The sequence below is a fragment of the Capsicum annuum genome, chromosome 9 (assembly GCF_002878395.1).
Source record: "Capsicum annuum cultivar UCD-10X-F1 chromosome 9, UCD10Xv1.1, whole genome shotgun sequence".
In the NCBI taxonomy this organism is placed as follows: Eukaryota; Viridiplantae; Streptophyta; class Magnoliopsida; order Solanales; family Solanaceae; genus Capsicum; species Capsicum annuum.
This window is the reverse complement of record NC_061119.1, coordinates 160,682,975-160,706,484: the sequence shown is the minus strand read 5'-3', so window position 1 is coordinate 160,706,484 and position 23,510 is coordinate 160,682,975. Positions and strand designations below refer to the sequence as shown.

The 23,510-nt window shown below is 39.5% G+C and overlaps 1 protein-coding gene across 8 annotated transcripts in view; it reads left to right on the top strand.

Annotated features, from left to right (window-relative positions):
• Positions 1-23,510, top strand: part of LOC107842484 (sister chromatid cohesion protein SCC4) — a 97,229-nt gene that overhangs the window by 10,298 nt on the left and 63,421 nt on the right. For 7 of the 8 annotated variants that reach the window (XR_007045122.1, XM_016686356.2, XM_047397068.1 and 4 more), the window contains exon 3: positions 5,780-5,921. Coding sequence is in view for 7 of the 8 variants with exons in the window: in XM_016686356.2 (XP_016541842.2) it covers positions 5,780-5,921 (142 nt within the window). In the remaining variant the exon portion in view is untranslated. The remainder of the gene's footprint in view (positions 1-5,779; positions 5,922-23,510) is intronic. The other variant, XM_016686357.2, reaches the window with a different exon arrangement.

Sequence of the window (23,510 nt, the reverse complement as noted above, 5' to 3'; positions counted from 1 at the left end):
CACTGTGCTTATGCAATGTTTGATCCATCTAATCCACCTTGTACCAAATCCCATTCTTTGCAACATATGAATGAGAAAGTTCCAATTCAGGCGATCGTATACTTTCTGGATGTCCAGTTTGAATAAAATACCTGGTTTGAGAATTCTTTTTCTGCTATCCACACACTCATTGACAATTAGGATTGCATCCATAATTTTCCTCCCCCTTCTAAATGCCATTTGCTGTCTACCCACAAGTGTGTGATCGTATACTTTCTGGATGTCCAGTTTGCATAGAATGCTTGGTTTGAGAATTCTTTTTCTGCTATCCACACACTCACTGGCAATTAGGATTGTATCTATAATTTGCCTCCCCCTTATAAATGCCATCTGCGGTCTAACCACAAGCGTTTGAACAACTTTCTTTAGTCTTTCCGCAAGTAATTTAGCAGCTAAATTACTTGCTGTCTACCCACAAGTGTGTGATCGTATACTTTCTGGATGTCCAGTTTGCATAGAATGCTTGGTTTGAGAATTCTTTTTCTGCTATCCACACACTCACTGGCAATTAGGATTGTATCTATAATTTGCCTCCCCCTTATAAATGCCATCTGCGGTCTAACCACAAGCGTTTGAACAACTTTCTTTAGTCTTTCCGCAAGTAATTTAGCAATGATTTTATAAACCCCACCAATTAGACTGATTGGTCTAAAGTCATTTAGCTCCATTGCTCCCTGCTTCTTAGGTATTAATGCCACAAACCTTGCATTGATACTTTTTTTCAAAGAACTCTGCTTCATGAAACTGTTGGATAGCCAGATCTCCCTTGATAATTTCCTAGAACTGAGAGAAGAATGCTAGAGAAAATCCATCAGGCCCAGGAGCTTTGTCCCCTGCAGGCTCTAATACTTCCCAAAATTTCTTGGGCTTCAAAAGGAGCATCAAGGATGTTTTTGTCTTCCTCCCCAATCCTGGGACAATTTCTCATAGCATAGTCTGGTCTCCATGTTTATGTTTTTGTGTACAGCTTCTCATAGTAGGTCACAATCTCTTTCCTCACTTCTTTTGGATATTCTACCACTGTATCTCCCACTTTCAGCTTGTCTATTGTGTTGCTCCTTCTATGGACGTTAGCAATCCTGTGGAAAAACTTAGTGTTCCTATCCCTTGTTGCAACCATGTGGCTCTAGATCATTGCCTCCAAGAAATCTCTTTCTTGCAGGCTGTCTTCGAACTCCATAGTCAGCCAATCTAGGGGCTATCAGCTAATCTCGAGGCTCTCTCTTTCTCCTGGAGGAGACACCTGTGCTCCTGTATCTCTTCTAATTCAGCCAATTGAGCAAGAACATTTTGTTTCTGAATGCCAGGGTTTCCCTGGCTAGTTTTTCTCCAGTCCTTCAATTTATTCTTCAAAGCTTTCAGTTTGGCCACAAGGATAAAATCAGGACTCCCTTGAATGTCGAAAGAATCCCACCATTCTGTCACTTCGTCATTGAAGCCTTCTATCTTCAACCACCTATTCTCAAACTTGATATATGAGTTGGTCTTCTCCCAGTTCCCACATTGTAGCAATATCGGAGAATGATCAGAAGTGACTCTATGTAAGATTAATTATCTAATATTTCTGAAGTTTGCATCCCACTCCTCTGAAATGAGGAATCTATCAGTCCGTGCTGCACTGTCCTGTCTATCCCCTCTTTTCCGAGTGAATTTCCCCCCTGCAATATCAAGATCCATTAGTTCCATATCTTCAATGAAATCCGAGAAATCAGTTATGGCTTTGCTAATCATATTGCACTTTTTCTTCTCAGAAGGATGTCTGACTGTGTTAAAGTCACCACATAATACCCATTGCCCTTCACACAGTCCTCTGGCAGCTCCCACTTCCCCATGTTTCTTCCCTCTCCTTTCTATCATTTGTTGAATAAACCCCAGTCAAGTGCCAGTTGAAATCTTGGTTCTTTCCCTAAATCTAGCAGAAACAGAATACATGCCTGGTTCTTTCTCCTAAATCTAGCAGAAACAGAATACATGCTTGTACTGCTTTCTTCCCCCTCCCAATTCCTTTTGTCCCAGATTATGACTATTCCTCTCTAGTCCCACTAGCTTCCAATGGTACATGTTCTGCCCCTTTGTTCCCCCAAACTTCCTTTATGATTTCTAAAATATTCCCCTTTAATTTGGTTTCCTGTAGGCACACCACATCAGCTTTCCAATTCTGAATCATATTTCTAACTAATTTCCTTTTCCTGCTGCAATTCAGGCCCTTAACATTCCAAGACACTATTTTTAGCATTGATCTTTTAATGCTAAGTATCCCCCTCTGCTCCTAGATCCATTACTCCAGAACTTGGTATCCAGTTATAGACCTTTCAGTTCATTCAACCCCTTCTTCTTCACTATGGCTTGCATTCCACTGTTCTGTTTCTTGTTCCTGTCTATTGCCACAAAATATTCCTCAGCCTTCTCTTAACAACCCTTAAAATTTACCCCAAATTCTGAGCTAAATTTGATGATGTGTTGTTGGATCCACTCAGATGAGCTATTGTTTTGATTGACCTCCTCCGTTGGCAAATGGATTTTAAAAGGAACGTCTTCATTGATACTATTGTATCTTCTCCCTGCTCTTTCAATTGCATAACTAAACTTTCCGCGTTTCCTGTTTGCTCAGATCCCGCAATTCTTGTTTCTGCTTCCATTTGCTCGGTCGTCCTTGTGATACTTTCTTTATCTCCATTTCTGATCTCCAGGTCTCGAACTCTGTTACTTATTGATCGTTTTGACAAGTTAGTGGTGATTTCCATGGACATAAAGTTCTCATATTGGGCTTCTTCCTTGTTGATAGGATCTTGTGTCTGATTGGGCTTATTAAATCAGATCCCATGTATTCTCATTGTTTAATTTGACCCGCCACAGCCCAAAGAGGCCCTTTGTCTTTTGTTTGTGGGCCACATGTTTTAAATTTCAAATTGTTTCCCCTTTTTGCTGTATCCACGTGCTCCCGCGGGACCCACTGAATCTTTCGTAAAAGTGCGCTCGGTAACTCTATTATCCGCTGGACCAAAAGTTGTTTCCTCTCTCCTTTCCATTTCTGTTCTGATGGTGACTGGAGCTTTGACCCATATCGAAATAGTGTAGATATGAATGTCATTTTATAGCTCAATCTATCTTGGAACTTTCTTTCCGTCACCCGTACCTTGATGCGAACCCAGTGAAGGTGGTTTTTCAGGGTAGTTTCTTCCTCTGTTTAAATAAAGTCGCCTCAGTAGTCTTCGACTGTTGTGAAATTTTTTTCGGACCATAAGTTTAGAGGAAGCCCTTTAAGTCTGATCCAAACCCAGTCACGTTTGATCTCTGCTGGCCAGCAACCCCTCGATGGTTTCCACCACTTGAATGGTATCTTCCTCTTCTTCCAGATCCACTCGCCTGATAGTGCATGTTCTGCCACTTCCCTTGACGGCATTCGAATAGAAAGTGATCACAAAGACATTGATTCCACAAGTTGTCTTCCATGTGTTGTTTGCCCACTTTCTGATGTCATTCAGTGTGACCGGCTCCTGTACTGAGTTCTGGAATCTACCAACAGTGCATCTATTCTTCAATTCTTTTTCTGATCCAGAAGTTCCTCCCTTTATTTTGATGTTGTTGTCCTAGATCTGTATTTGTGCTGTTCTCAGAGTCTCTGTGGTCCATCTATTACTTCTGCAAGCTTCCTTGAAGGATGTCGTTAGCTGGTCTGTAGGACAAGGCTCAGCCTCCTGAGGTCTTTCTGGTGCTTGGATGAACTTGGCTATTTTGTGTGCAATATTCCCCCAACCTCCTCTGTTCAAGCTTTCTGGAGTAATAACGATAGATTTGTTTTGCCCTTGTATTGCAATAAATCTTATATACCTGCCATTCTCGTTGTATTTAAAAGTGCAGAAGAATTCTGCAAAATGATCCTTTGTACTCCATCTCTTAATGACATTCTTTGTATGCTTCAATGAATATGGTCACCAACCACTTTCAACCCCTGTACTTGTACGGAAAGTAATGCTAAACTCTATGATTCCAAGTAAACCCCTTTCAATTACCTGGTAGTCGCATATATGCTCGTCACGCCATATATATGCTACCCTCTCGCTACAAAGAACATACAACACAAAGTTTGGAAAAAATTCTGCTATTGAGGTTGAAGTCTTAACTTACCTCGGATCAAGTGAGCCTTAACTCCTCAAGGCCGCCTTTCCATGCCTGGACGCATCCAAAGGGCTCAACTTTAGCCAAAAGAATACTTAACAACGTCAAATGAAGCTAAGAAACTCAATCCCATAATTTAATACATGGTCTAGGTCAAAATCAACCAATGTCAAACCCAAGCGCCATGGTCAAAACCCATTAGCTAAGAATTCCAATTCTATGTTTAGATTTTCGTTTCATGTCTATTTACACGCTCAAATCCTAAAGTTAGTAATTTACAGTTTATCTCCTGTATCCACAATTTAATTTTACACTTCAAATCCCATGTTTGAAGACTCAAATCCAGCATATAATCTTGTGCAATCACTAAATTAGACATAGATGATTACGTTGGTGATATATGTTGAATGCATGCCCATAAATCCCTCAACGCGTAACTTAGCTCGTAAAATATGGAGAGCTCAAGTGTCAAAAATCCCGAATTCAGCCCTTTTATACTGCAAGAAATCAGAGATCCATTGAACACAATTGTGATACCTTGCCGCTTTTGTGGCTCCCCATCTGCGATAGGCTCATCGCAAAAGCTGGCCTTCACCGGATCCTAAGCTGTCGCAAGAGCGACTCCTTTGGTCCAAATGTGAGCCTCACAAGCTGCAATTGCCACGTGTAATAAAAAAAATTAAATCTGCAGCAGCTGAATGTGATTTGTGTCCAAAACTCAGCTGAGCCCTTGGGTCCCATTCCGAACCATCCCGACAAGTCCCAAAACACTTATGAACCTATGGAAAGTCTCAAATCGAGGAACACAATTCAAATACTCAAAATGAAGGGTCGGGATGTTACAACAATCTACGTTCTTGTATATCTCATGAGTAACATAAGTATCTTTTCAAATCTTAAGCAAATTAGGCATAATACATAAATATGACCCTAAACTTGACACCAAATTATAACATTGACCTTGAACTTTGACAATGCACAAGTAGGCCCTTTAACTATACAAAACCTGAACAAATAAACACTCCAATCCTATGTGGCAAAATGTGCGTATACACTCAAGACCACGCGCATCGGAGTTAGAATTGAAGGGTTTTTTTGTTCAGCTTTTGTATTGTTAAAGGGCCTACTTGTGCACTGACAAAGTTAAAGGTCATAGTTATAATGTATCTTTTTTATTAGATGGCAACATCTGAGTGGATGACTAATCCATGTAGGCGGAAGTGAGGTACACGCGTGTAAGTTGCAAAATCGGAGTGTTTATTTTTTCAAGTTTTGTATAGTTAAAGGGCCTACTTGTGCATTGTCAAAGTTTAAGGTCAATGTTGTAATTTGGTGTCAAGTTTAGGGTCATATTTATGTATTATGCCAATTGCCATTTAAGTATCATTTGTACTTGCCAATATTACTGATTTCCTCTTTAATTTTAGGGACACTTAAAGTTCTTGGTCATTTTATTTGTACACCATTATGTTTATGCCAAGTGTCATTGGATATGATCGCCAATAGTTTAATAAGTCTAGTCAGCTCTAATAAGGTTCACCATTGAGTTCTAAGTCGGTGTTAAATTTGACTTTGCACGTGCTAGATATATTATGATTATAACTGCACTAGTTTCTTGAAGGTTTTCAGGGAGGTTATGGTACTGCAACTTCAATTCTCAGCTAGCAAATGCTCTTACAATTGAGGGAGATCATCATGGTTCAATTTCCGCACTGGATAATGGCCTAACATGTGCAACGCAAATGTGCTATCCAGAGTTACAGGTTAGATACAGTCTGCACAATATCTTAGATAAAAGTAGTTTGATGTTGCCCAGTGGCAAAGCATTTCTTTTTTTTTAGGAAAAGGTAACTGTATATTCACAAAATTTCATCATCCAAACAATGATGAAAATGAGCACTTACATCCCATAGGGCAAAAACCAGAAAGCCACAGGAACTAATCTATAGAGCTTTACAAGTTCCTTATTAAATCAACAAAAAGTTCTATATCCCCCTCTATATCCTGCTTACACCAAAAATATATAAGACTAAGACAGTTCATTTTGATCTTTCAAATTTTGTTGCGTTTATCTTCAAAGCATCTTGCATTTCTCTCCTTCCATAATGTCCACCAGATGCTTGCAGGAATCTATTCTCACCAGTCCTCTTTTGATTCTCTTCTTCCCATCTCTTTCCAGCAGTCCATCACACTCTTAGTTCACTAATATCTCTATATTATCAACTTTGTTCACTGTGTAAAGACAACTCTTTTGCTAATTAACATGAAGACCAGAAATGCCTTCAAAATATTGAGGATAGCCGTAACATGCCTCATCTGTGATACTTCAACTTCAAAAAATATTAGTGAGTCATCTGCCTAAAGCAGATGTGTGACTCCCCTTTCATCATCTCTATGTCCCTGCAACTGAGCTTGGAATCCCTTTAACGAACCATTTTCCCTTGCCGTCTAATCATGTGGTTGAGCCCCCCCATCGTTAAGATAAACATAAAAGATGATAAAGAATCCTCTGCCTCAACCCTCCCCTCCCCCACCCCAACCACCCACCCACAAAAAAATAAGCCTTCATTATTGTCGTGTATAATAGATGCAAAAACGTGTCCAGTTGACCCATTTTCTACCAAAACCCGTGTCTTTCATCACCTTCAATAGAAACTTCCAGTTGACATGGTCATATGCCTTCTCTAGGTCAAGTTTGCATAAGATTCCTGAAGCTTTTTGTTTCACTCTGGAATCCACTAATTCATTGGCTATGAGAGTAGCATCCTTGATTTGTCTGCCTTTTAGAAAAGCCATTCGGTGTTCATTTACTAGTTTCCCCATAACTTCAATGTTTCAGTAATAAGCTTGAAAAGTATCTTGTGGACACTTCATACAGACTGATAGGTCGGAAATCCTTAAGCTCCTCAGCTCCATCTTTCTTCGGTATTAAGGCATGAAGGTGGCATTGAAAGACTTCTCAAATTAACTCTTTCTGATGGAAATTATAAACAGCTTCCAGTAGATCCACCTTCACAGTGTCCCAACAAACCTTGAATAAACTCATTGTCAATCCATCTGGGCTCGGAGCTTTGTCTCCATCACATAGCTTGATTACATTCAGCACCTCTTCTTCAGAGAAGGTCTTTGAAGCCAATCTTGTTCCTCCTGTGGTATGGTCGAGCAATCTATCATGTCAATACCTGGCCTCCAACTTTCTGGCTCTAGGTAAATTCTTTTATAAAACTCAACCATAGTTATCTTAATTTCATCAGGTTCTACAATCTTCTCCTCTAACCACTAATTTGTCAATAATGTTGAATCTTCTGAGCAGTGGCCATTCTTTGGAAGAACTTTGTGTTGTTGTCCCCCTGCTTTAACCACAACACTTTGTATTTCTGTCTCCATTTTGTCTCCTCATTTTGAGCCATATCTTTCAATTCAACTACAATGGTAGCTCATACCATCATTTCTTCCCCGATAGGTTTCTACATCAATTTCTGCCAGTTCCTCTAGTAAACTGTTCTTTTTGTTGGTCATTTCCCCAAAGGTGGTTCTGCTCCAATGTTTCAGATTTTGTTTGAGCATTCTGAGTTTAACATTTAGCTTGTAGTTCAACTTGTAGTCTGGACAACCTTCCACAGAGAATTCATTCCACCATGACTGCACCAGTTCTTTGAAACCCTCTAGTTTTAACGACTAATTTTCAAACTTAAAGTTTGATATTTTCTGTTCCCAAAGTTTGATATTTTCTGTTCCCAATCTCCATGACAGTACAATGATCAGACTCTGGGCATCAACTTTTATCTAATGTTCTTAAAACTATCCTAAAGCTTTCCTCCCACTCCATAGAGAACAAAAATCTATCGAGTCTGGTTGCACTAGAATGATTGACTCCCCTGAACCATGTGAATTTTCCTCTACTCATGTGAGGATTATGCAGTTTCATTTCTTCAATCCACCTTGTAAAATTACATTAGTGATTCTATGGCACCTTTTCTTTCCCCATATTTCTGATTGTGTTGAAATCACTACATGCCACCCAAGGCCCCCCACATACTTTTTAATTGCAAATATCTCTTCCCAGCAACTAATTTCTCTTCTCTGGTGTGTGGAGCATACACTCCTGTTGAGTGCCAGGTGAAAGAGTTTTGAGTTGAGACAAATTCATAAGTTATGAAATGCTGGCCCATCTCGACCTGAGTCCCCCTCTAGTTCCTACTACCCCACATGATCAAAATTCCCCCTTTGCTACCTTTTGCCTCCATATACCCACATTTCATCCATCTGCATGACTGGAGCTCTTTGGCTATGTTTTCTATTCCTGTATGAATTTTTGTTTCTTGCAAGCAATAGATGTCAGCCTTCCATTTCTGAAATAAACTTTTGATCATTACTCTGCTGCTCCGTCTATTGAGCCCCTTCACATTCCAAGTGATTAATTTGATTTTCATTTATAAGTCAAAGGTAAATTTTTTCCCTCGTTCATGACCCTTTCTACTTCTTTATTCAGGCGTGATTTTAGATTTTTTTAACTCATTCTTCCCAATTCCTCTACTTTTTGGGGTTATAGTTGTCTTCGCTTTACAATTTTTATCTAAAGCAACTTTCCTTTCACCAATTCTCACGAGAAGAGCTAGTGTTTCTTTCTCAAAACCTACCCTATAGGTGTTGCTCACTATAAGATGTGGGAGTTTACCCAGTTTGAAGCTTCAATTTTTGCTACTTCTTGTATGCTGGGTAATTGAATATTCACAAGTTTTGCGTCGATTATTGGTTGAATTTGTTGATCCCTTTTTGTTTTTTGTGAATCACGAACTCCTATATCATCAACTCTCTCTTATGTGGATAATTTATTTACGATCTCTGGAGTTAGGTTACTGCCTTCGTTTGCATGTTTGAATCTCCCCTTCTGATAGCCTTCTTTGATAGCCTTCTTTGGCGTGCTGGAGGTGTCAAGTTGTTGCACTCTGTTTTCCCAGTCGCCGAATGACCTCGGTGAATTAGAAGCCTTTAATTTTAGATCATTTAAGTCTTTAAAAAGACACATGCTCCTCACGTGTCCACTTTTCCTTTTCGCTGGAGTTTTCTTTAAATGAAATTGGGCTTCTATTTCATAAGAGATTAGGCCAGTTTTGCTTTCAGACAGAACCCGACCCGCCTGTCTTTGAGAAATTTTGAAATTCACTTGTACTGGCAAAATCAGAAGCATATGACTTAATTCTGTTAATTGCAGGTTTCCCTTTATTATACAACAACATACCCAGTGTATTCCTACCTAGTGGAGTCTGGGGAGGGTAAAGTGTACGCAAATCACACCACTACCTTAGGTGAAGTAGAGAGGCTGTATCTGATAGACCCTCGGCATAAAACCGACAACAGTATAACAAACACAAAACATATATGCATATAAACTCGCACAGTATGCAAAAATAAACTAACACTGCTAGCCACAAGATAATACTAAAAACTATCTATCCTAAGCCATAGACAACACTCAACACCACGAACAAGAAACATCAGACACATAAAAGAACGTTCCCCTACGGTTACCGGCGCACTCCCACCCCCTAAATCTCTACCCTAATCCGCATCCTCCAGACTTTCCTATCAAGGGTCATGTCCTCCGTAAGCTGCAACTGCTCCATATCATGCCTAATCACCTCCCTCCAATATTTCTTCGGCCTACCTCTACCCTGCCTAAAACTATCCATAGCCAGTGTCTCACACCTCCGCATTGGAGTATCAGAGCCCCTCCTCATCACGTGCCCGAACCAACGTAACCTCACTTCTCGCATTTTGTCCTCCACCGAAGCCACTCCATCTTCTCCCGATGTCTGCTGGACCAAAGGATTGGGTCCTTTGTTTTCTTCGATGTGAAGCCTCGCCGGCGTTTCAGTCCACAACTGTAAGACAACAGTTATTCTGGCACTTTTGATGGACACCTTAGGGATTTTTGAACCATCTTGCACACGAATTTTTGCCCATTTAAGATAGTTTCGAAGCTTCTTCTCCTCCTCTATTTCAATCCAATAAAAACAATATCCGACCAGAGGTGTAGAGGAAGACCCACAATCTGAGTCCAGGTTGTGGTGGGCCTATCTCCCTCTCCCACTATGCCTGATGTCGGACTCCACTATTTTAGTCGGAGAAAAATCTCGTTTCGAGTCCAATCTCTAGCTATCACATTTTTTGTTGTATTCTTGCTCGCAATTCGAAGAGAGGAATCTTCCTTCCCCCATTTCATAAATGTTTAATTCATGATTGATTTTCTAGATCCTGCTTGTCCATCTCTGGATTTCTGGCAAAGTAGGGTAGATTTTATCCCTCACTTCAAAGAAACCCAGTAACACCTTTTCAATACCTCGCTTATTGTGCTGGTGTTGTCATCAATGTGAATGGGACCATCCGCCATCAATGCTGGTTCTACATTAACTTTACTATCACTTCTATTTATCCATTTGCTACTTCTGTGGGCTTTTGTGTAAGGAATAATATCGTCTACTAGTCTCTGTTTAAATCTGTTCTCCTCCCCATTCTCTCCTCCACCTTTTGGGTAAATATAAATCTACCCATCTTCTCTGCCATGAACCCCCAACCGGAGTTAAAAGTCATTTCTGGGATGATTTTGACTGACTTTCTTCTTCCCCTCACATTTATCAAGCTAATATATCTCCCAGGCTTGTTAAAATTTCTAGCACAGAAGATCTCAGAAAGATTCTTTGTTTTCTTCCACCTTATGACCACATTCCCCTTCGTCTTAGATGCCTCCCTTAGTACTTGGATGATCCAGATCATCGATCTCTTGCTGAAGGAAGTTTTAGTGATAGCATTTCTGCTCCTTTCTGTCCATTCATACCATTCCCCTGCTGTCCCCATGATTCGGTTGATATCAAAAGACTTAAAGCCAACTGCAAAACAAATACAATCTTCCATTTCTAGAAGAAGGTTTGAGAAAGAAATAAAATAGTGATGATTTCCGACGACCGTAAGGATCACCGAAGGGAAAAGGTGGTTCCAGAAGTGGTTTATGACATATTTCGGCACTCGTGCCTGACATTAACTTCACTATCACTCCTACTTATCCATTTGCTACTTCAGTGGTAAAGTTTTTTGGAGCTGCAAATTCAATATCTTTATTTACTCTTATGTGATTTGATTTCTGTTATCTTTTTTTTTTTCTGCTTTTACAGTTTTTGAATTGCTATTTGTTGGTGTTGGATTATTTTATTTGTATCACTAGTGTTTGTGGTCTTGTATGTGTATGGCGATTAAGGGTGGCAACGGCTCGGAATCGGTGCCACCGGATCGGTTTAACCGGAACCGGTACCGGCACAACGAAAAGACGACCTGTGCTTCACGTTTTTTGTTAAATTTAAATTATATTATATAATTAACTTATATTAGATAACTTATATTTTATTAATATAATATATTAATATAACATTTTTTTATTAACTTTTTTTAATAAGTTTAAGTTTAAGTTTAAGTTTAATATATCTTAAAAAGTTTAAAACTTTAACTTAAAAATATATCTTTAAGTTTAAGTTAATAAATATAACATTTTTTTAATATATCTTAAACTTAAATATATCTTTAAGTTAATATAACATTTTTAATAAGTTAAATTATATTTATATAATTTTAAGTTATAAAGTTAAAAATTTTCGTAACTTTATAAAGTTAAAAGTATTAAACTTTTTTTTCCCCATAACTTCAAAGTTACAAATATAAACTTTGTAATTTTACCTAAGATAATTGCATCAAACAAAACACAAATTTTAAAATAAAATTAAGGTGAATAGCCTTTATATTTATTCAAATTTCGTACGTTGTACATTTATTACAAATATTAAAATAAAATCAAATTTACGCAACCACCTTCTAGGAAGGGTTCTGTTTGAATTAGATCTCTACTCTAGAATCTTATTAATATGTATAACATCCACAATATTTTTGGCATAACTTATCTATTTCTTTGGCGGATAAATTTTTCGGAATTGGTCATTTTCCTTGCTCCTCCATTGCTTCCATTCCGTCATCACTATTTTCCTCAAATATTTCATCTATTTTATCTTCAATTTGGGACGGTAATTTTGGGAGCCCAAATTTCTTCGTTTGGCATTGATCCAATCTCTAAATAGTACCGAAATCTCCAAACTATGCTTTGCTAACGAATATCGATGATCTCCAAACATAAATCTTCCTGCGCTAAATGCTTGCCCCGAAGCAACTGTAGAAGCTTGAGTTGATAGCACATCTCGAACCACCCTTGAAAGTTTTGGAAATTGTCTGGTACAGGTATTCCACCATGCTAAAAGTTGTTGTCCAGTTGCATCTCTAATGCTTTCCCTATCTTGAGAAATATACAAAGCAAAATCATTACTGCTACAACATTGAAGACCAAGTTCTCCACCCATCTCGTCATCTAAATCATCATATCTGCGTCTAGAAGTAGGATGTATTTTTGTACATAATCAGTTACTATATTTTTGCATTACACTTATATTAGTACAGGTATTTGTATTAATACTCCCAATTTCTAGAATAGCTATGATGTTGTTACTGCTTTGTATGTAATCTGTGTTAAAGTTTCAACTGTTGGTTGCCCGGACATTGCTTTGTAATTAGTTGCTATACTTTTGCATTACACTTATATCAGTACAGATACTTGTGTTTACTCCTTATATTCTCTGGTTCTTTTTTTTGAATTTTCTACTATTTTGTATTTATTCGGCGCAGCTTCTGTAATTTATCTTGTTTTGCTTATTTATAATTAGTAAATTAAAATTCATGGGGCTTACGCCTTGTCCAGTGCTAGGTATAAATGTCCTTGACTCACGTCCATGCCTTTTAAAAACTGATTTGCAACATTTTTTTAATATTAACTGCTTTAGTATTTACTTGCGGGACTTTTTGGTTTTCCTTACATTCAGCTTATAACACGAACTGGAGAATAAAAGCTAAATAGAAAACCAAAAAGGAGAAAAGAATTATTGCCTGCAAGAGAGATAAGTGAGAAGTAGAATAGAAGTCGAACAATAGAAGTGGCAGGAAGTAGAAGACTTGCACATGGAAGAGGAAGAAGGAAAGAAAAGAGTCACACTGAAGAACAAAAAACGACAATAGAGAAGCAAATCAAGAAAAATAATAGCCGAAGAACCATTGCAAACAGAAGCAACAAATAAAGAAAATCTAAGTTGCTCGGATTCTTCACTTTCGGTGCCGCACCGATGTCAACAAGACATGGGTGTGCCGGTGTGGATGTGGATCCTTTCCGAATTTAGTCAACCGGTTTTGGGTAATTTGACCATAATTGGCAGACTAATTTGGGGCAAATACCTATGATTTCCGGAGTCAAAACAAAAGCTAAAGTAAAATTGAAGAAAATGGAATAACTTGTATATATAAATTTCTATGTCAATCCTTTTCCTTTTATCTCCTTTTCGGATTCTCCTCTTGATCAATATTTTCTCCTTGGATTACCTTGTATGTTTTCTCCACAGTGTCTCAAAATTTATACATACTCTATGTTTAGATATTTGAATTTTTTTAGCAAATCCCGCACCTGTATCCATAATTGGATTCGTACCCCCAAATCTTAAAATTTCAGATCATGAAGGATCCAACCTCTAGATGCGCACCTGTATCGGGTTGAGCAACATAGAAGATAATATAGAGAACACTAAAGCATATCCAAATGAAATTCTAGTAATCAAATAACAGGTTAATTTCCCTTTTATTATCACATCTTTTAGTACCTTTTTAAGAAACAATGGCTTATCGCAACCTCACTTTACAATTATTGGTTGAACCACACAAATTTTGCTCCTCTCCATTTTCCCTAGTTCTTTCTTATATGGAGGACACATGTTATAGTTTATAATCAATGGGTGAGATTAATTAAATAAATCAAAGACTTAACCGTGATTACTACAATAACAACATACCCAGTGTATTCCCACAAAGTAGGGTTGGGGGAGAGGTGATAAAGTGTACGCAGTCCATACCACTATCTCATATAAAGCAGAGAGGCTGTTTCCGACTGATCCCCGACTTAACACAGAGAACAGTATAACAAAACATAAAAGCAAATAACAAAAAGGGATAGCACACCGCTAGATAATAAAGGAAATACGACGCCCACAATGTAATACGATAAACTAGCTATTCAAAATCATAGACATCACAAACATACCACAAATAAGAGATTACAAGAAACTACATGCACAGATACAAACAAAGCACTTTTTCCTACTATTATGGACGTACTCCTACCTACTAACCCTCTACCCTAATCCATGTCCTCCACACCTTTCTATCAAGGGTCATGTCGTTCGTAAGCTGTAACTGTTCCATGTCATGCCTTATCACCTCTCTGCAATATTTATTCGGCTTCTACCCCGCCTAAAATCATCCAAAGCCTTCCTCTCACACCTCTTTCACACCTCTCTCACACCTCCTCACTGAAGCATCCGTGCCCCTCCTTATCACATCCTGAACCATCAGAACCTTACTTCCCACATCTTGTCCTCCACCGAAGCCATTCCACCTTCTCTCGAACAATCTCATTTCTAACCCTATCCCTCATGGTAAGTCCACACATCCATCAAAACATCCTCATTTCCGCCACCTTTAACTTTTGAATATGGTAGTTCTTAACTGGCTAACACTCCGCTCTATACAACATAGCCGGTCGGATTGCCACTCTGTAGAACTTACCTTTCTGGCACCTTCTTATCATACAAGCCTCCTGAAGCGAGCCCTCCATTTCATGCATTTGATCCCAAAATATTTTTACAATCCCATAATTTTAATTGTATATTACTCTTTCAAACTTTTCTTTCTCAGCTTTGAGTAAATTTTGGCTGTGCATTATTATTATTATTTTTTGGGACCTTTTCTAATATGATTATGGCCATGATAATCTTTCAAATTTTTTGCTGTGCATTATATTTGCTCCTATTCACATTCAATAATAGAAAATATAAAGATAAACTTCAACTTATGATAATACAAATAAAGAACTTTACAAAATAGTATTTTTAAAAATAATGATGCTCGACAAAAAATTACTCAAAGCAAAAAGATGATTTTCAAAATATATTTAGGAATGACAAAATATACAACTAGAATTATGGGATTGGAAAAATATATTGGGAGCAAATATAAGAAAGAAATTAAGTACTTTTTTTTTGAGAAAGTAACATTATGAAAGTAATTAAGTATTTTAATCATGATTTGGATTTTATTTTATTTAATTAAATCTCATGCATTGATTATAAACTATGACACACATCTTCCATCCAAGCAAAAATTTGGGGAAAATGAAGAGGATCTACATCCAAAACACACACTTCTTTAAAGTTGTTTGCTAAGTGATAGTAATTTCTCTTAATAACACTAAAGGTAATTAACAAGCATTTATGGTTTAATGAGATAGGAGGGAAGTGAGAGATCGATGCATCTGAAACCTATTTAGATAACTGAGCTTAGTATCCAGGTCATCATTTGACATAGTGAGAGGATTTCTATTAATATACGGTAAAGAAATATATCTTTGACCTAACTCAACCCCAAAAAATAGCGCATGAGGTGAGGATTGCGCAGGCCATATTAAAGAGATCACCTATCCCTTAAAAAGGGCCGATGGGAGACTCTTCACACCGCATCATGCTAAGGGCGTGTTGTCTTGTGCATGAGAAATTTAATATGAGGTCCCAACATGGAAAATGATAATCAGAATGGGTCTTGGTATGATACCATGTAAAGAAATAAATCTTAGGCCTAACTCAAACTCAAAAGCTAGTTCAAGAGTGAGGATTGTCCAAGCCATATTAAAGAGACGACCCATCCCTTAAAAGATCGATGTAGGACTCTTTCACATATACATTGGAAACGTGTGCATTATTGAAACAATTTGGAGTCTCACAATCAATATTAGCGCGGGACACAAATATATATTTTTTTTTGATAAGGTAAGTGTATTCCATTCATAAACAAGGCCGAGATGGCCATTTGCAAAAAACAAAACCATAAGGTAAAGAATCTACAAAATCTGATTCTTTACAAAGTCCACCCATTCTTCTATACAACTAGGGGTTTTATGAGTGTACCAGAAGAAAATAAGAGAATGAAGGCTATTCCTCACTTGAGAAAAACTTGACTTTACCCCCTCAAAAGCTCCCCTATTCCTTTCATTCCAATTAACCCACATCAACGCAAGAGGGACCAAACTCCATGCCATATGCCTCTTCCTTCTATTCCCGCTTCTTCAACAAAACATTAAATCTTTCACAGATCTTGGCATAACCCAAGAAACTCTAAACCACCGAAGCATATCCTAGTACATTGGTTTTAGTTTCTATAATTTTTATGCTGCCTTATTATATTATATCTTTTCATGGAATAGTTGAAGGGGTTGTTTGTTTAGAATGTTAATTTTTTTTTTCTTGATTCTGGTAACATTACTTCTATATATCCACAGGTATACTACCACCAAAGGTGTAGGTCCCCCTTCAAAAGTATGACAACTTACATCTTGTCATTTACATCTGTGCTCACAAAAAGTCTAAAGCATCAAAAATATCTTTTGTTTGAGCTAATAGTTTTTGCTCACACCAAAAATTAAAAAAACCTAAACAATTCATATTGAAAGATTGTAAACTGCTTTGCATCCCCTCAAAGCTCTTCTTGTTTCTTTCGGTCCAAATTGTCCAAATGCAAGTTGGGACAATCTTCCATCTCTTTTCCTTCCTATTCACATTGCCATCTATATTCCAGCATCTTATTACATCTGCTATGCTTCCAAGATTTGCCCACCTGATCCCTTTCATGCTAATGAACGTCCTCCACATCTGGTCTGTCTATTTACAATGCAAAAAAATGGTTGATTGTTTCCGCTTGTTCCCTACAAAGAAAACACCTAGAGGCTAATTGATGACCCTTTTTGCCCAATTTTTTGTGTGTTAGGACTACCTCTTTGGCCAAAAGCCAAATAAAACAATTGACTTTGTAGGGTATCTTGGGTTTCCATATTATCCTTCTTCCTAGATATCTTGTACTCCTCCCTATTAAACCGCTTCCCCTCTTTATCCTTACTCTCAATCAACTTTGCATACGCCCCCTTCTTCGTCTCCACTTTCTTCTTAACTTCTTCATTCCACCAACAATCCCCCTGATAGTGACCAGCCCAATCCCTAGAAAGAGAATCACAATCAACTCCAAGGCTCTAGAAATACCAGATATATTCTCCATTATACAATACCGAAAAAATAGGGAGACATTTAACCTGAAGTGCAGAGGAAGGCTAAAGGTACTTTGAGATAGCGCACACTACATCAAAATACCCAACACCTCACTAGCAGTCTCCTTAATGCACCTAGCCACCCTATCCCACATATCATCCACGCCTCCCTTACACTTCCACACCCCTATTCCCTCCACATTCTCCTCTATCTCCCGTGCAGTCGCCGGCGCTAAGCTGCCCCACTTAATTCTAGGTCTACCCTCCTCACGCCTTCTCTTCTTTATCTTTCTTAATACGCAAGTCCATTACCAAACGCCTATGTTGAGTCGAAAGATTCTCACTCGGAATGACTTTACAGTCCTTACACAACACCCTATCCCCTTTCTTAAGCAGCAAAAAGTCAATTTGGGTCTTGGCTATCGCGCTTCAGAAGGTGATCAGGTGATCGTCCTTCTTCGGGAAGCTCGAATTCACCACAACCAACCCAAATGACCTCGCAAAATCCAACGGAGCAGCTCTCTCTTCATTCCTCTCCCCAAAACCAAAACCACCATGCATATCGCCTAAGCCTTTTGGAAACGCCCCAATGTGCCCATTGAAGTCTCCTGCTACAACAATCTTCTCAGAACTAGGCACTCTCACCACCTCAAACAAAGCCTTCCTGTAACGACCCGATTTTCTAGAACCGGAACGTCACATGGTGCTCATGATCCTGAAGGGCCACAAGCTAACCCTCTACTGATATCTATACCTTAGCACTGCATAATATCTGTAGTAAATGCGGAAAACTGGCAAAAACTGGCCATAAGATTCAAAACGTCTAGAATACTCAAAACTGAAAACTGAATGCTGATACATCTGTCCGAAAAGCCTCTAAACTGTCTGAACTGTGAAGTTGATGGGACATGTCCCCAACTAACTCCGTCTACTGAAAGTAAACGAAATCTGATACGATAATAAAATAAGGATCATCCTCGAATGAAGAGGACTCACGGCTACGTCTACTGCTGTTGACTGGGACTGAGCTGCTGGGGGTACTCTGGATCTCGTGCCTCTAAACCTATGGTGTCAAATAAAACACCATAGCGCAAATGCATCAGTACGGGAATGTACTGAGTATGAAGATGGGGTAAGGGTAAATGCAAGGGCTTATGCATGAACAATTTCTTAGCTGAATAATCATGAGAATACTGAATTAGGACATATCCATGAATGCACAAACCATTACTGAAAACATCGCAACTCGAAGTACTGAAACTCGGATACTATTTTACTAACATCTGAGCGCCCTACTAATACTGAGATACTGAACAACTGAATCTTCTGATATCGATAATTGAGTACTGAAGTTGAGATCAGTCCTATCTAGCGAGTGATCTCGGAAACTGATGATACTGAAGCTGATTAACTAAATCTACTCATATCAATGTCTGAACTCTGAGCTTGCTACTCTCGACTGACTAAATTTGAGATCAAACCTCTCTAACGGATGATCCCTGAATCTACTATTAATGATAAAAAAAGATTATGTCTGAGATCAAACCTCCCCGCTCAAGCCCACCTGCGGCGCATAAACACTACACACGTTCAGGGTAAACCCCCCAATGACCAACTTAACAGTCATCAACCTATCGCTGATCCTCCTAACCTCCACTACCTGACCTCTAAGCTCTTCATCCACTAAGATGCCAACTCAATTCCTTCGCCTCTCGCTACCAGAGTACCATAACTTGTACCCATCTACATTCCTAGCCTTAGACCCTACCCACTTAGTCTCCTGCACACGCAATATTGATCCTCCTCTTTCTAAGAATCTTCACCAGCTCTATAGACTTACCATGAAGAGTCCCTATATTCCAAGACCCAACCTTCAGCCTGTCAACTCTAGCAACATGTCTTCCTCTACTACCCCTAACGCCAGATCGTGCCCCCACTCCCCCGCCCGCCCTTCCCTCCTCCCCCACCCCCAAACCAGCCCCCCTCCCTAACCCCCTCGGACATGACCCTATCCTACCATCAAAGCCCACAACCACAACTCCACAAGAAAACGAACAACAATAGTAATAAAGCAACAATAAGAAATAGAAGGCACAAGCAACGATAGTAATAAAGCAACAACAAGAAATAGAAGGCACAAGCAAAGTAGAAGGAGTAAACAAGGAAAAAGTCTATCCCACAAGTTATAACTAACTCGAGCGATGTAATAATCCAGAACACAACTCAACAACACTCTCCAAACAAAGCAGCCAGACACCACTACATACACAAGCAACAGGAAACGACGCAGAAAAAGGGAAACAGAAACAAAATAATATAAAGGAGTCAAAAACTGTATGAAGTAGCTAAATGAATAAAAGTTTAGATGTCACCGGTACGCCTGCTAGCCGTTGGTTCCGTCGATTTGGTGTCAAAAGTTTGTTGCCGAAATAAGGTAGCTGGTAAAAAGACTGCTGGTACGTCTCCGAAGTGCCGCCGAAAAATCACCGGAGTAACGTCGGAGAGGCTTCCGGGTCTTGCTAGGATCTGGACGTCTGCTGACCTCGAACCACTTGTTTGACCTACCTTTTTTGCCGCAGATGAAACCCTTCCCTGTTGCCGAAAGTCGAGCTGGCGGGGACCCTAAATCCGCTGGCGACCGCAGCGACGGGACATGAAGGGAATTGAGGGTGGGGGGCAAGTATATGGAGGAAACAGGGGGGAGAGGGAGATCTGGGGTGGGAGGGAGGTTCGACCTTACCTTTTCCGGCTCAATCGACGCCGTCGCCGGCGTCAGAAGCTGCCGGTCAGTCCAGGTGTAGCGTATAGGTGAAGGAGATAAAAGGAAATATAAAATTGTCAATAACAAAGGTAATTAATCTTTAGACAGTGGTTACACCAAAATGGTCCAACGCAAAGAGTTCAACAGAAAGCAATGCGATGAGAACTCTATCCAACGTTCAAACAGTTCGCTGCTTTATGTATCTGAAGTTCTCATCCATTTCATTTGAGATAAGAACTCTATCCAACGTTGCTGCACTTTCATGTCTATCTCCTTTCGTCCATGTGTATTTTCCCACTTTCGGATCCAAGTCTACTAGCTCCATATCTTCAGTAAATTCTGAAAAATCCATCATGGCTTTATTAATTCTTCTGCAGTTCTTCTTTTCAGATGGATCCCTAGTTGTATTGGAATCCCCATACAAGATCCAAGGTCCTGTCATTAGACACCTAGCTGCTCCATCTCACTCCAAGTTTCTTCCGTTTCCTGCCTATTATTGGAGCATATATTCCTGTAAGATGCCATTTGAAAGCTTGTCTTTTCCCCACCAAACTGCAAGATACAGAGTACATGCCGACACTGCTAAGCTTTCCCTCACAGTCCCTCTTGTCCCATATTATGACAATACCCTCTCTTGTTCCGCTAGCCTCCCATTGGACATAATCTAGCCACTTATTTCGCCATATCTCCCACACAGCTTCTGTAATGTCCCCTTTCAATTTTGTCTCCAGTAAACACACTATGTCAGCCTTCCACTCCTTTATTATATTCCTAATGAGTACCCTCTTTCTACCACAATTTAACCTCCTCACATTCCATGTCACCACCTTCATGCTCATTGATCTTTAATTGCCAGATATCCTGCTTTGCTCCTGGACACAAAACTCCAAAATTTAATGTCAAGTTCTAAGCCTTTTATGTTATATATCCCCCCCCCCCCCTTTTTTTTTTTGTTTTGGGCTGCCTTGTTGTGACTACTTGTTATCCACCTTCATGAATTGCTCCTTTGCCTTTTCTTCACTACCTTTGAAATCGACTCCCAACTCTGAACTAAGTTGGTATAGGATTATATACTGCTGGATCCATTCCTCAGCACTGAACTCTCATGTGGTTTCTTCAACTGGAGAACTGTTATCTGTTGACAGTTGTATGTTCAGGGGAATTACATCCTCCTTTACTCGATCTGATGTATTGACCTTCGCTGTTACATGCATGTCTTTACATTCTACTGCTTCTTTATGAGTTAGTTGGTTCGCCATCATTGATTCTGCACTTTGATGGGTCAGCTTCTCCTTATGTTGTGTCGCTATTTCTACAGAGAGAATATTCTTTTGAGAGCTTCAGATGTTTGCTTGTATCTGTATGCCAATAATATCTTGCTTTTGGGCCTTTTCAATAGTTCTTTGCTGATGAGAAACTATTGGGCTAAAATTTTGGCCCTTATGCTCAACTCTTTTTAATAGAACCTGCCACACCCCAAAGTGACTCCTTTTCCTTCGACTGCTTTTCACGTGTTTTGTAATTTTAATTTCCTCCACTCTTAGCTTTGCCCACGTGCCCCACCTTTAAATTAGCTACTTCTTTTTCCACCAGGTTTAGGGTTTCCAACTTCTCATTATCCACTGGATCGATGCTTTCCTCCTCTGGCTTTTCTTTCTCCAGTCTGACAGTGACCGGTGTTTCCACCTATATCGGAATTGTGTAAACATAGTCATCGCTGGCCATCTATATTTCTGTCGGCACTTTCTTCCCGTCTCCGCGAACCTTGATGCAAGCACAATGGAGATGATTTTTAAGAGATGTTTCCTCCTCTGCTTTGATGAATCGTCCACACTGGTCACCGATCTGTTCGAACATATTGTTCGACCACATGCTCTACGGTAACCCTAGGATCCTTATCCATACCCAGTCCCTCCGTATCTCCTCCATCCAGCATCCGGTGGTTGGATTCCACCACTCCAATTTCAACCTCATCTTTTTCCAGATCCACTCTCCAGATTGGATATGCTCTGTGACTTTTCTTGAAGGGAGTTCAAAGAGGAATTGTCCATCGTTCATTGCATAGACACTCACCCCAAAGACTGACCGCCAATTATTGCCGGCCCATCTTCTCACATCATTTACAGCTGGTGCTTCTTGTGTTGTCTGAAACTTGCCGACTATGCATTTTCTTAGAAGGTCCTTTTCTGCTGCCTCTGAACCTTCGATGATTCTTATGTCGCCATTTTTTGCTTGTACATGTGCCTTTCTTCAGAGCTTCTGTTGTCCACCTATTGTTGGAGCAAGCCTCTTTGAAGGATTTGTTTAACTTGGGCATCACTGCTGTCTGAGATTCCTGCACTTTCTCTGGCACGTTAATGAATTTTGACACCTTATGTGCTATGTTTCCCCATCCTCCTTTTTATGTACTCTCCAGTGTAATAATGATTGATTTGTTCTGACCTTGTATAGCAATAAAGCTTATGTACCTCCCATGCTTGTTGTATTTAAGAGTGCAGAAAAATTCAGAGAAGTGGTCATTCATTCTCCATCTCTTAATTATATTTCAATTAGACATGTCAACAAGGCGACCGGGATTGTTACGTGTGGAGCCTGTTGGTCGTGGACCGGGTTGTCCGGTTCAAGCCCTTAACAGGTTGGTCGGGGTTCTACCCCTTTTCAATTTTTCTAATGTCCAGATAGACACCTTAATTGGGCAGGAATTTGTCTTGTGAATGTAGCGTAGCATAGCATGTATAGCATTTCACTTTCAATTTAAGCTTGTAAATGGCTTACAATGAGCTGAAGTGTTTTGTTTTTTTCCACACTCAATCGTGGCAGTACAAACACTACTACCACCACCGGCATAACCACCGGACCAGTCCAGCTCCAGCTTTTTGTAGGCATAATCAACCACCACCAGATAAACTCAACACCTGCAACATCTCAATTAAAAGAGCTTCAACCATGATTTCCATTGAGAGTGAACTAGGACAGAAGATTCTAAAAAATATGTTTGTTCAGGGAAGAAGGGGAGAAGACGTGGGGGAATGGGAAAGGGCTCTAATGATAGAGGATGCTTTGGACGAAGGTTACACTTGGAAAAGACAGAAGAAGAATCCTTTCGCTTTGGTGGTAGTGGATGCCTATCACTGCAGTGTTTGTGGTTGTAGAGGATCACCCTTGCTGTTGGGGGCTCCCTTAATTGTGGCAGATTAGACAATGATGGCAGAGGTGGAAAAGGTTGATTACCTTTTTCTAAAGAAGAAGTAGAATCAAAGGGGAGGTAGGGTGGGGTTAGAGGCTATCTTGTTTTTCTTTTAAGAAGAATAAGTTGGGGGTGGAGTGTTGGGGAGGGATTGTAGTCTGTTTGGTTCTTTCCCATGA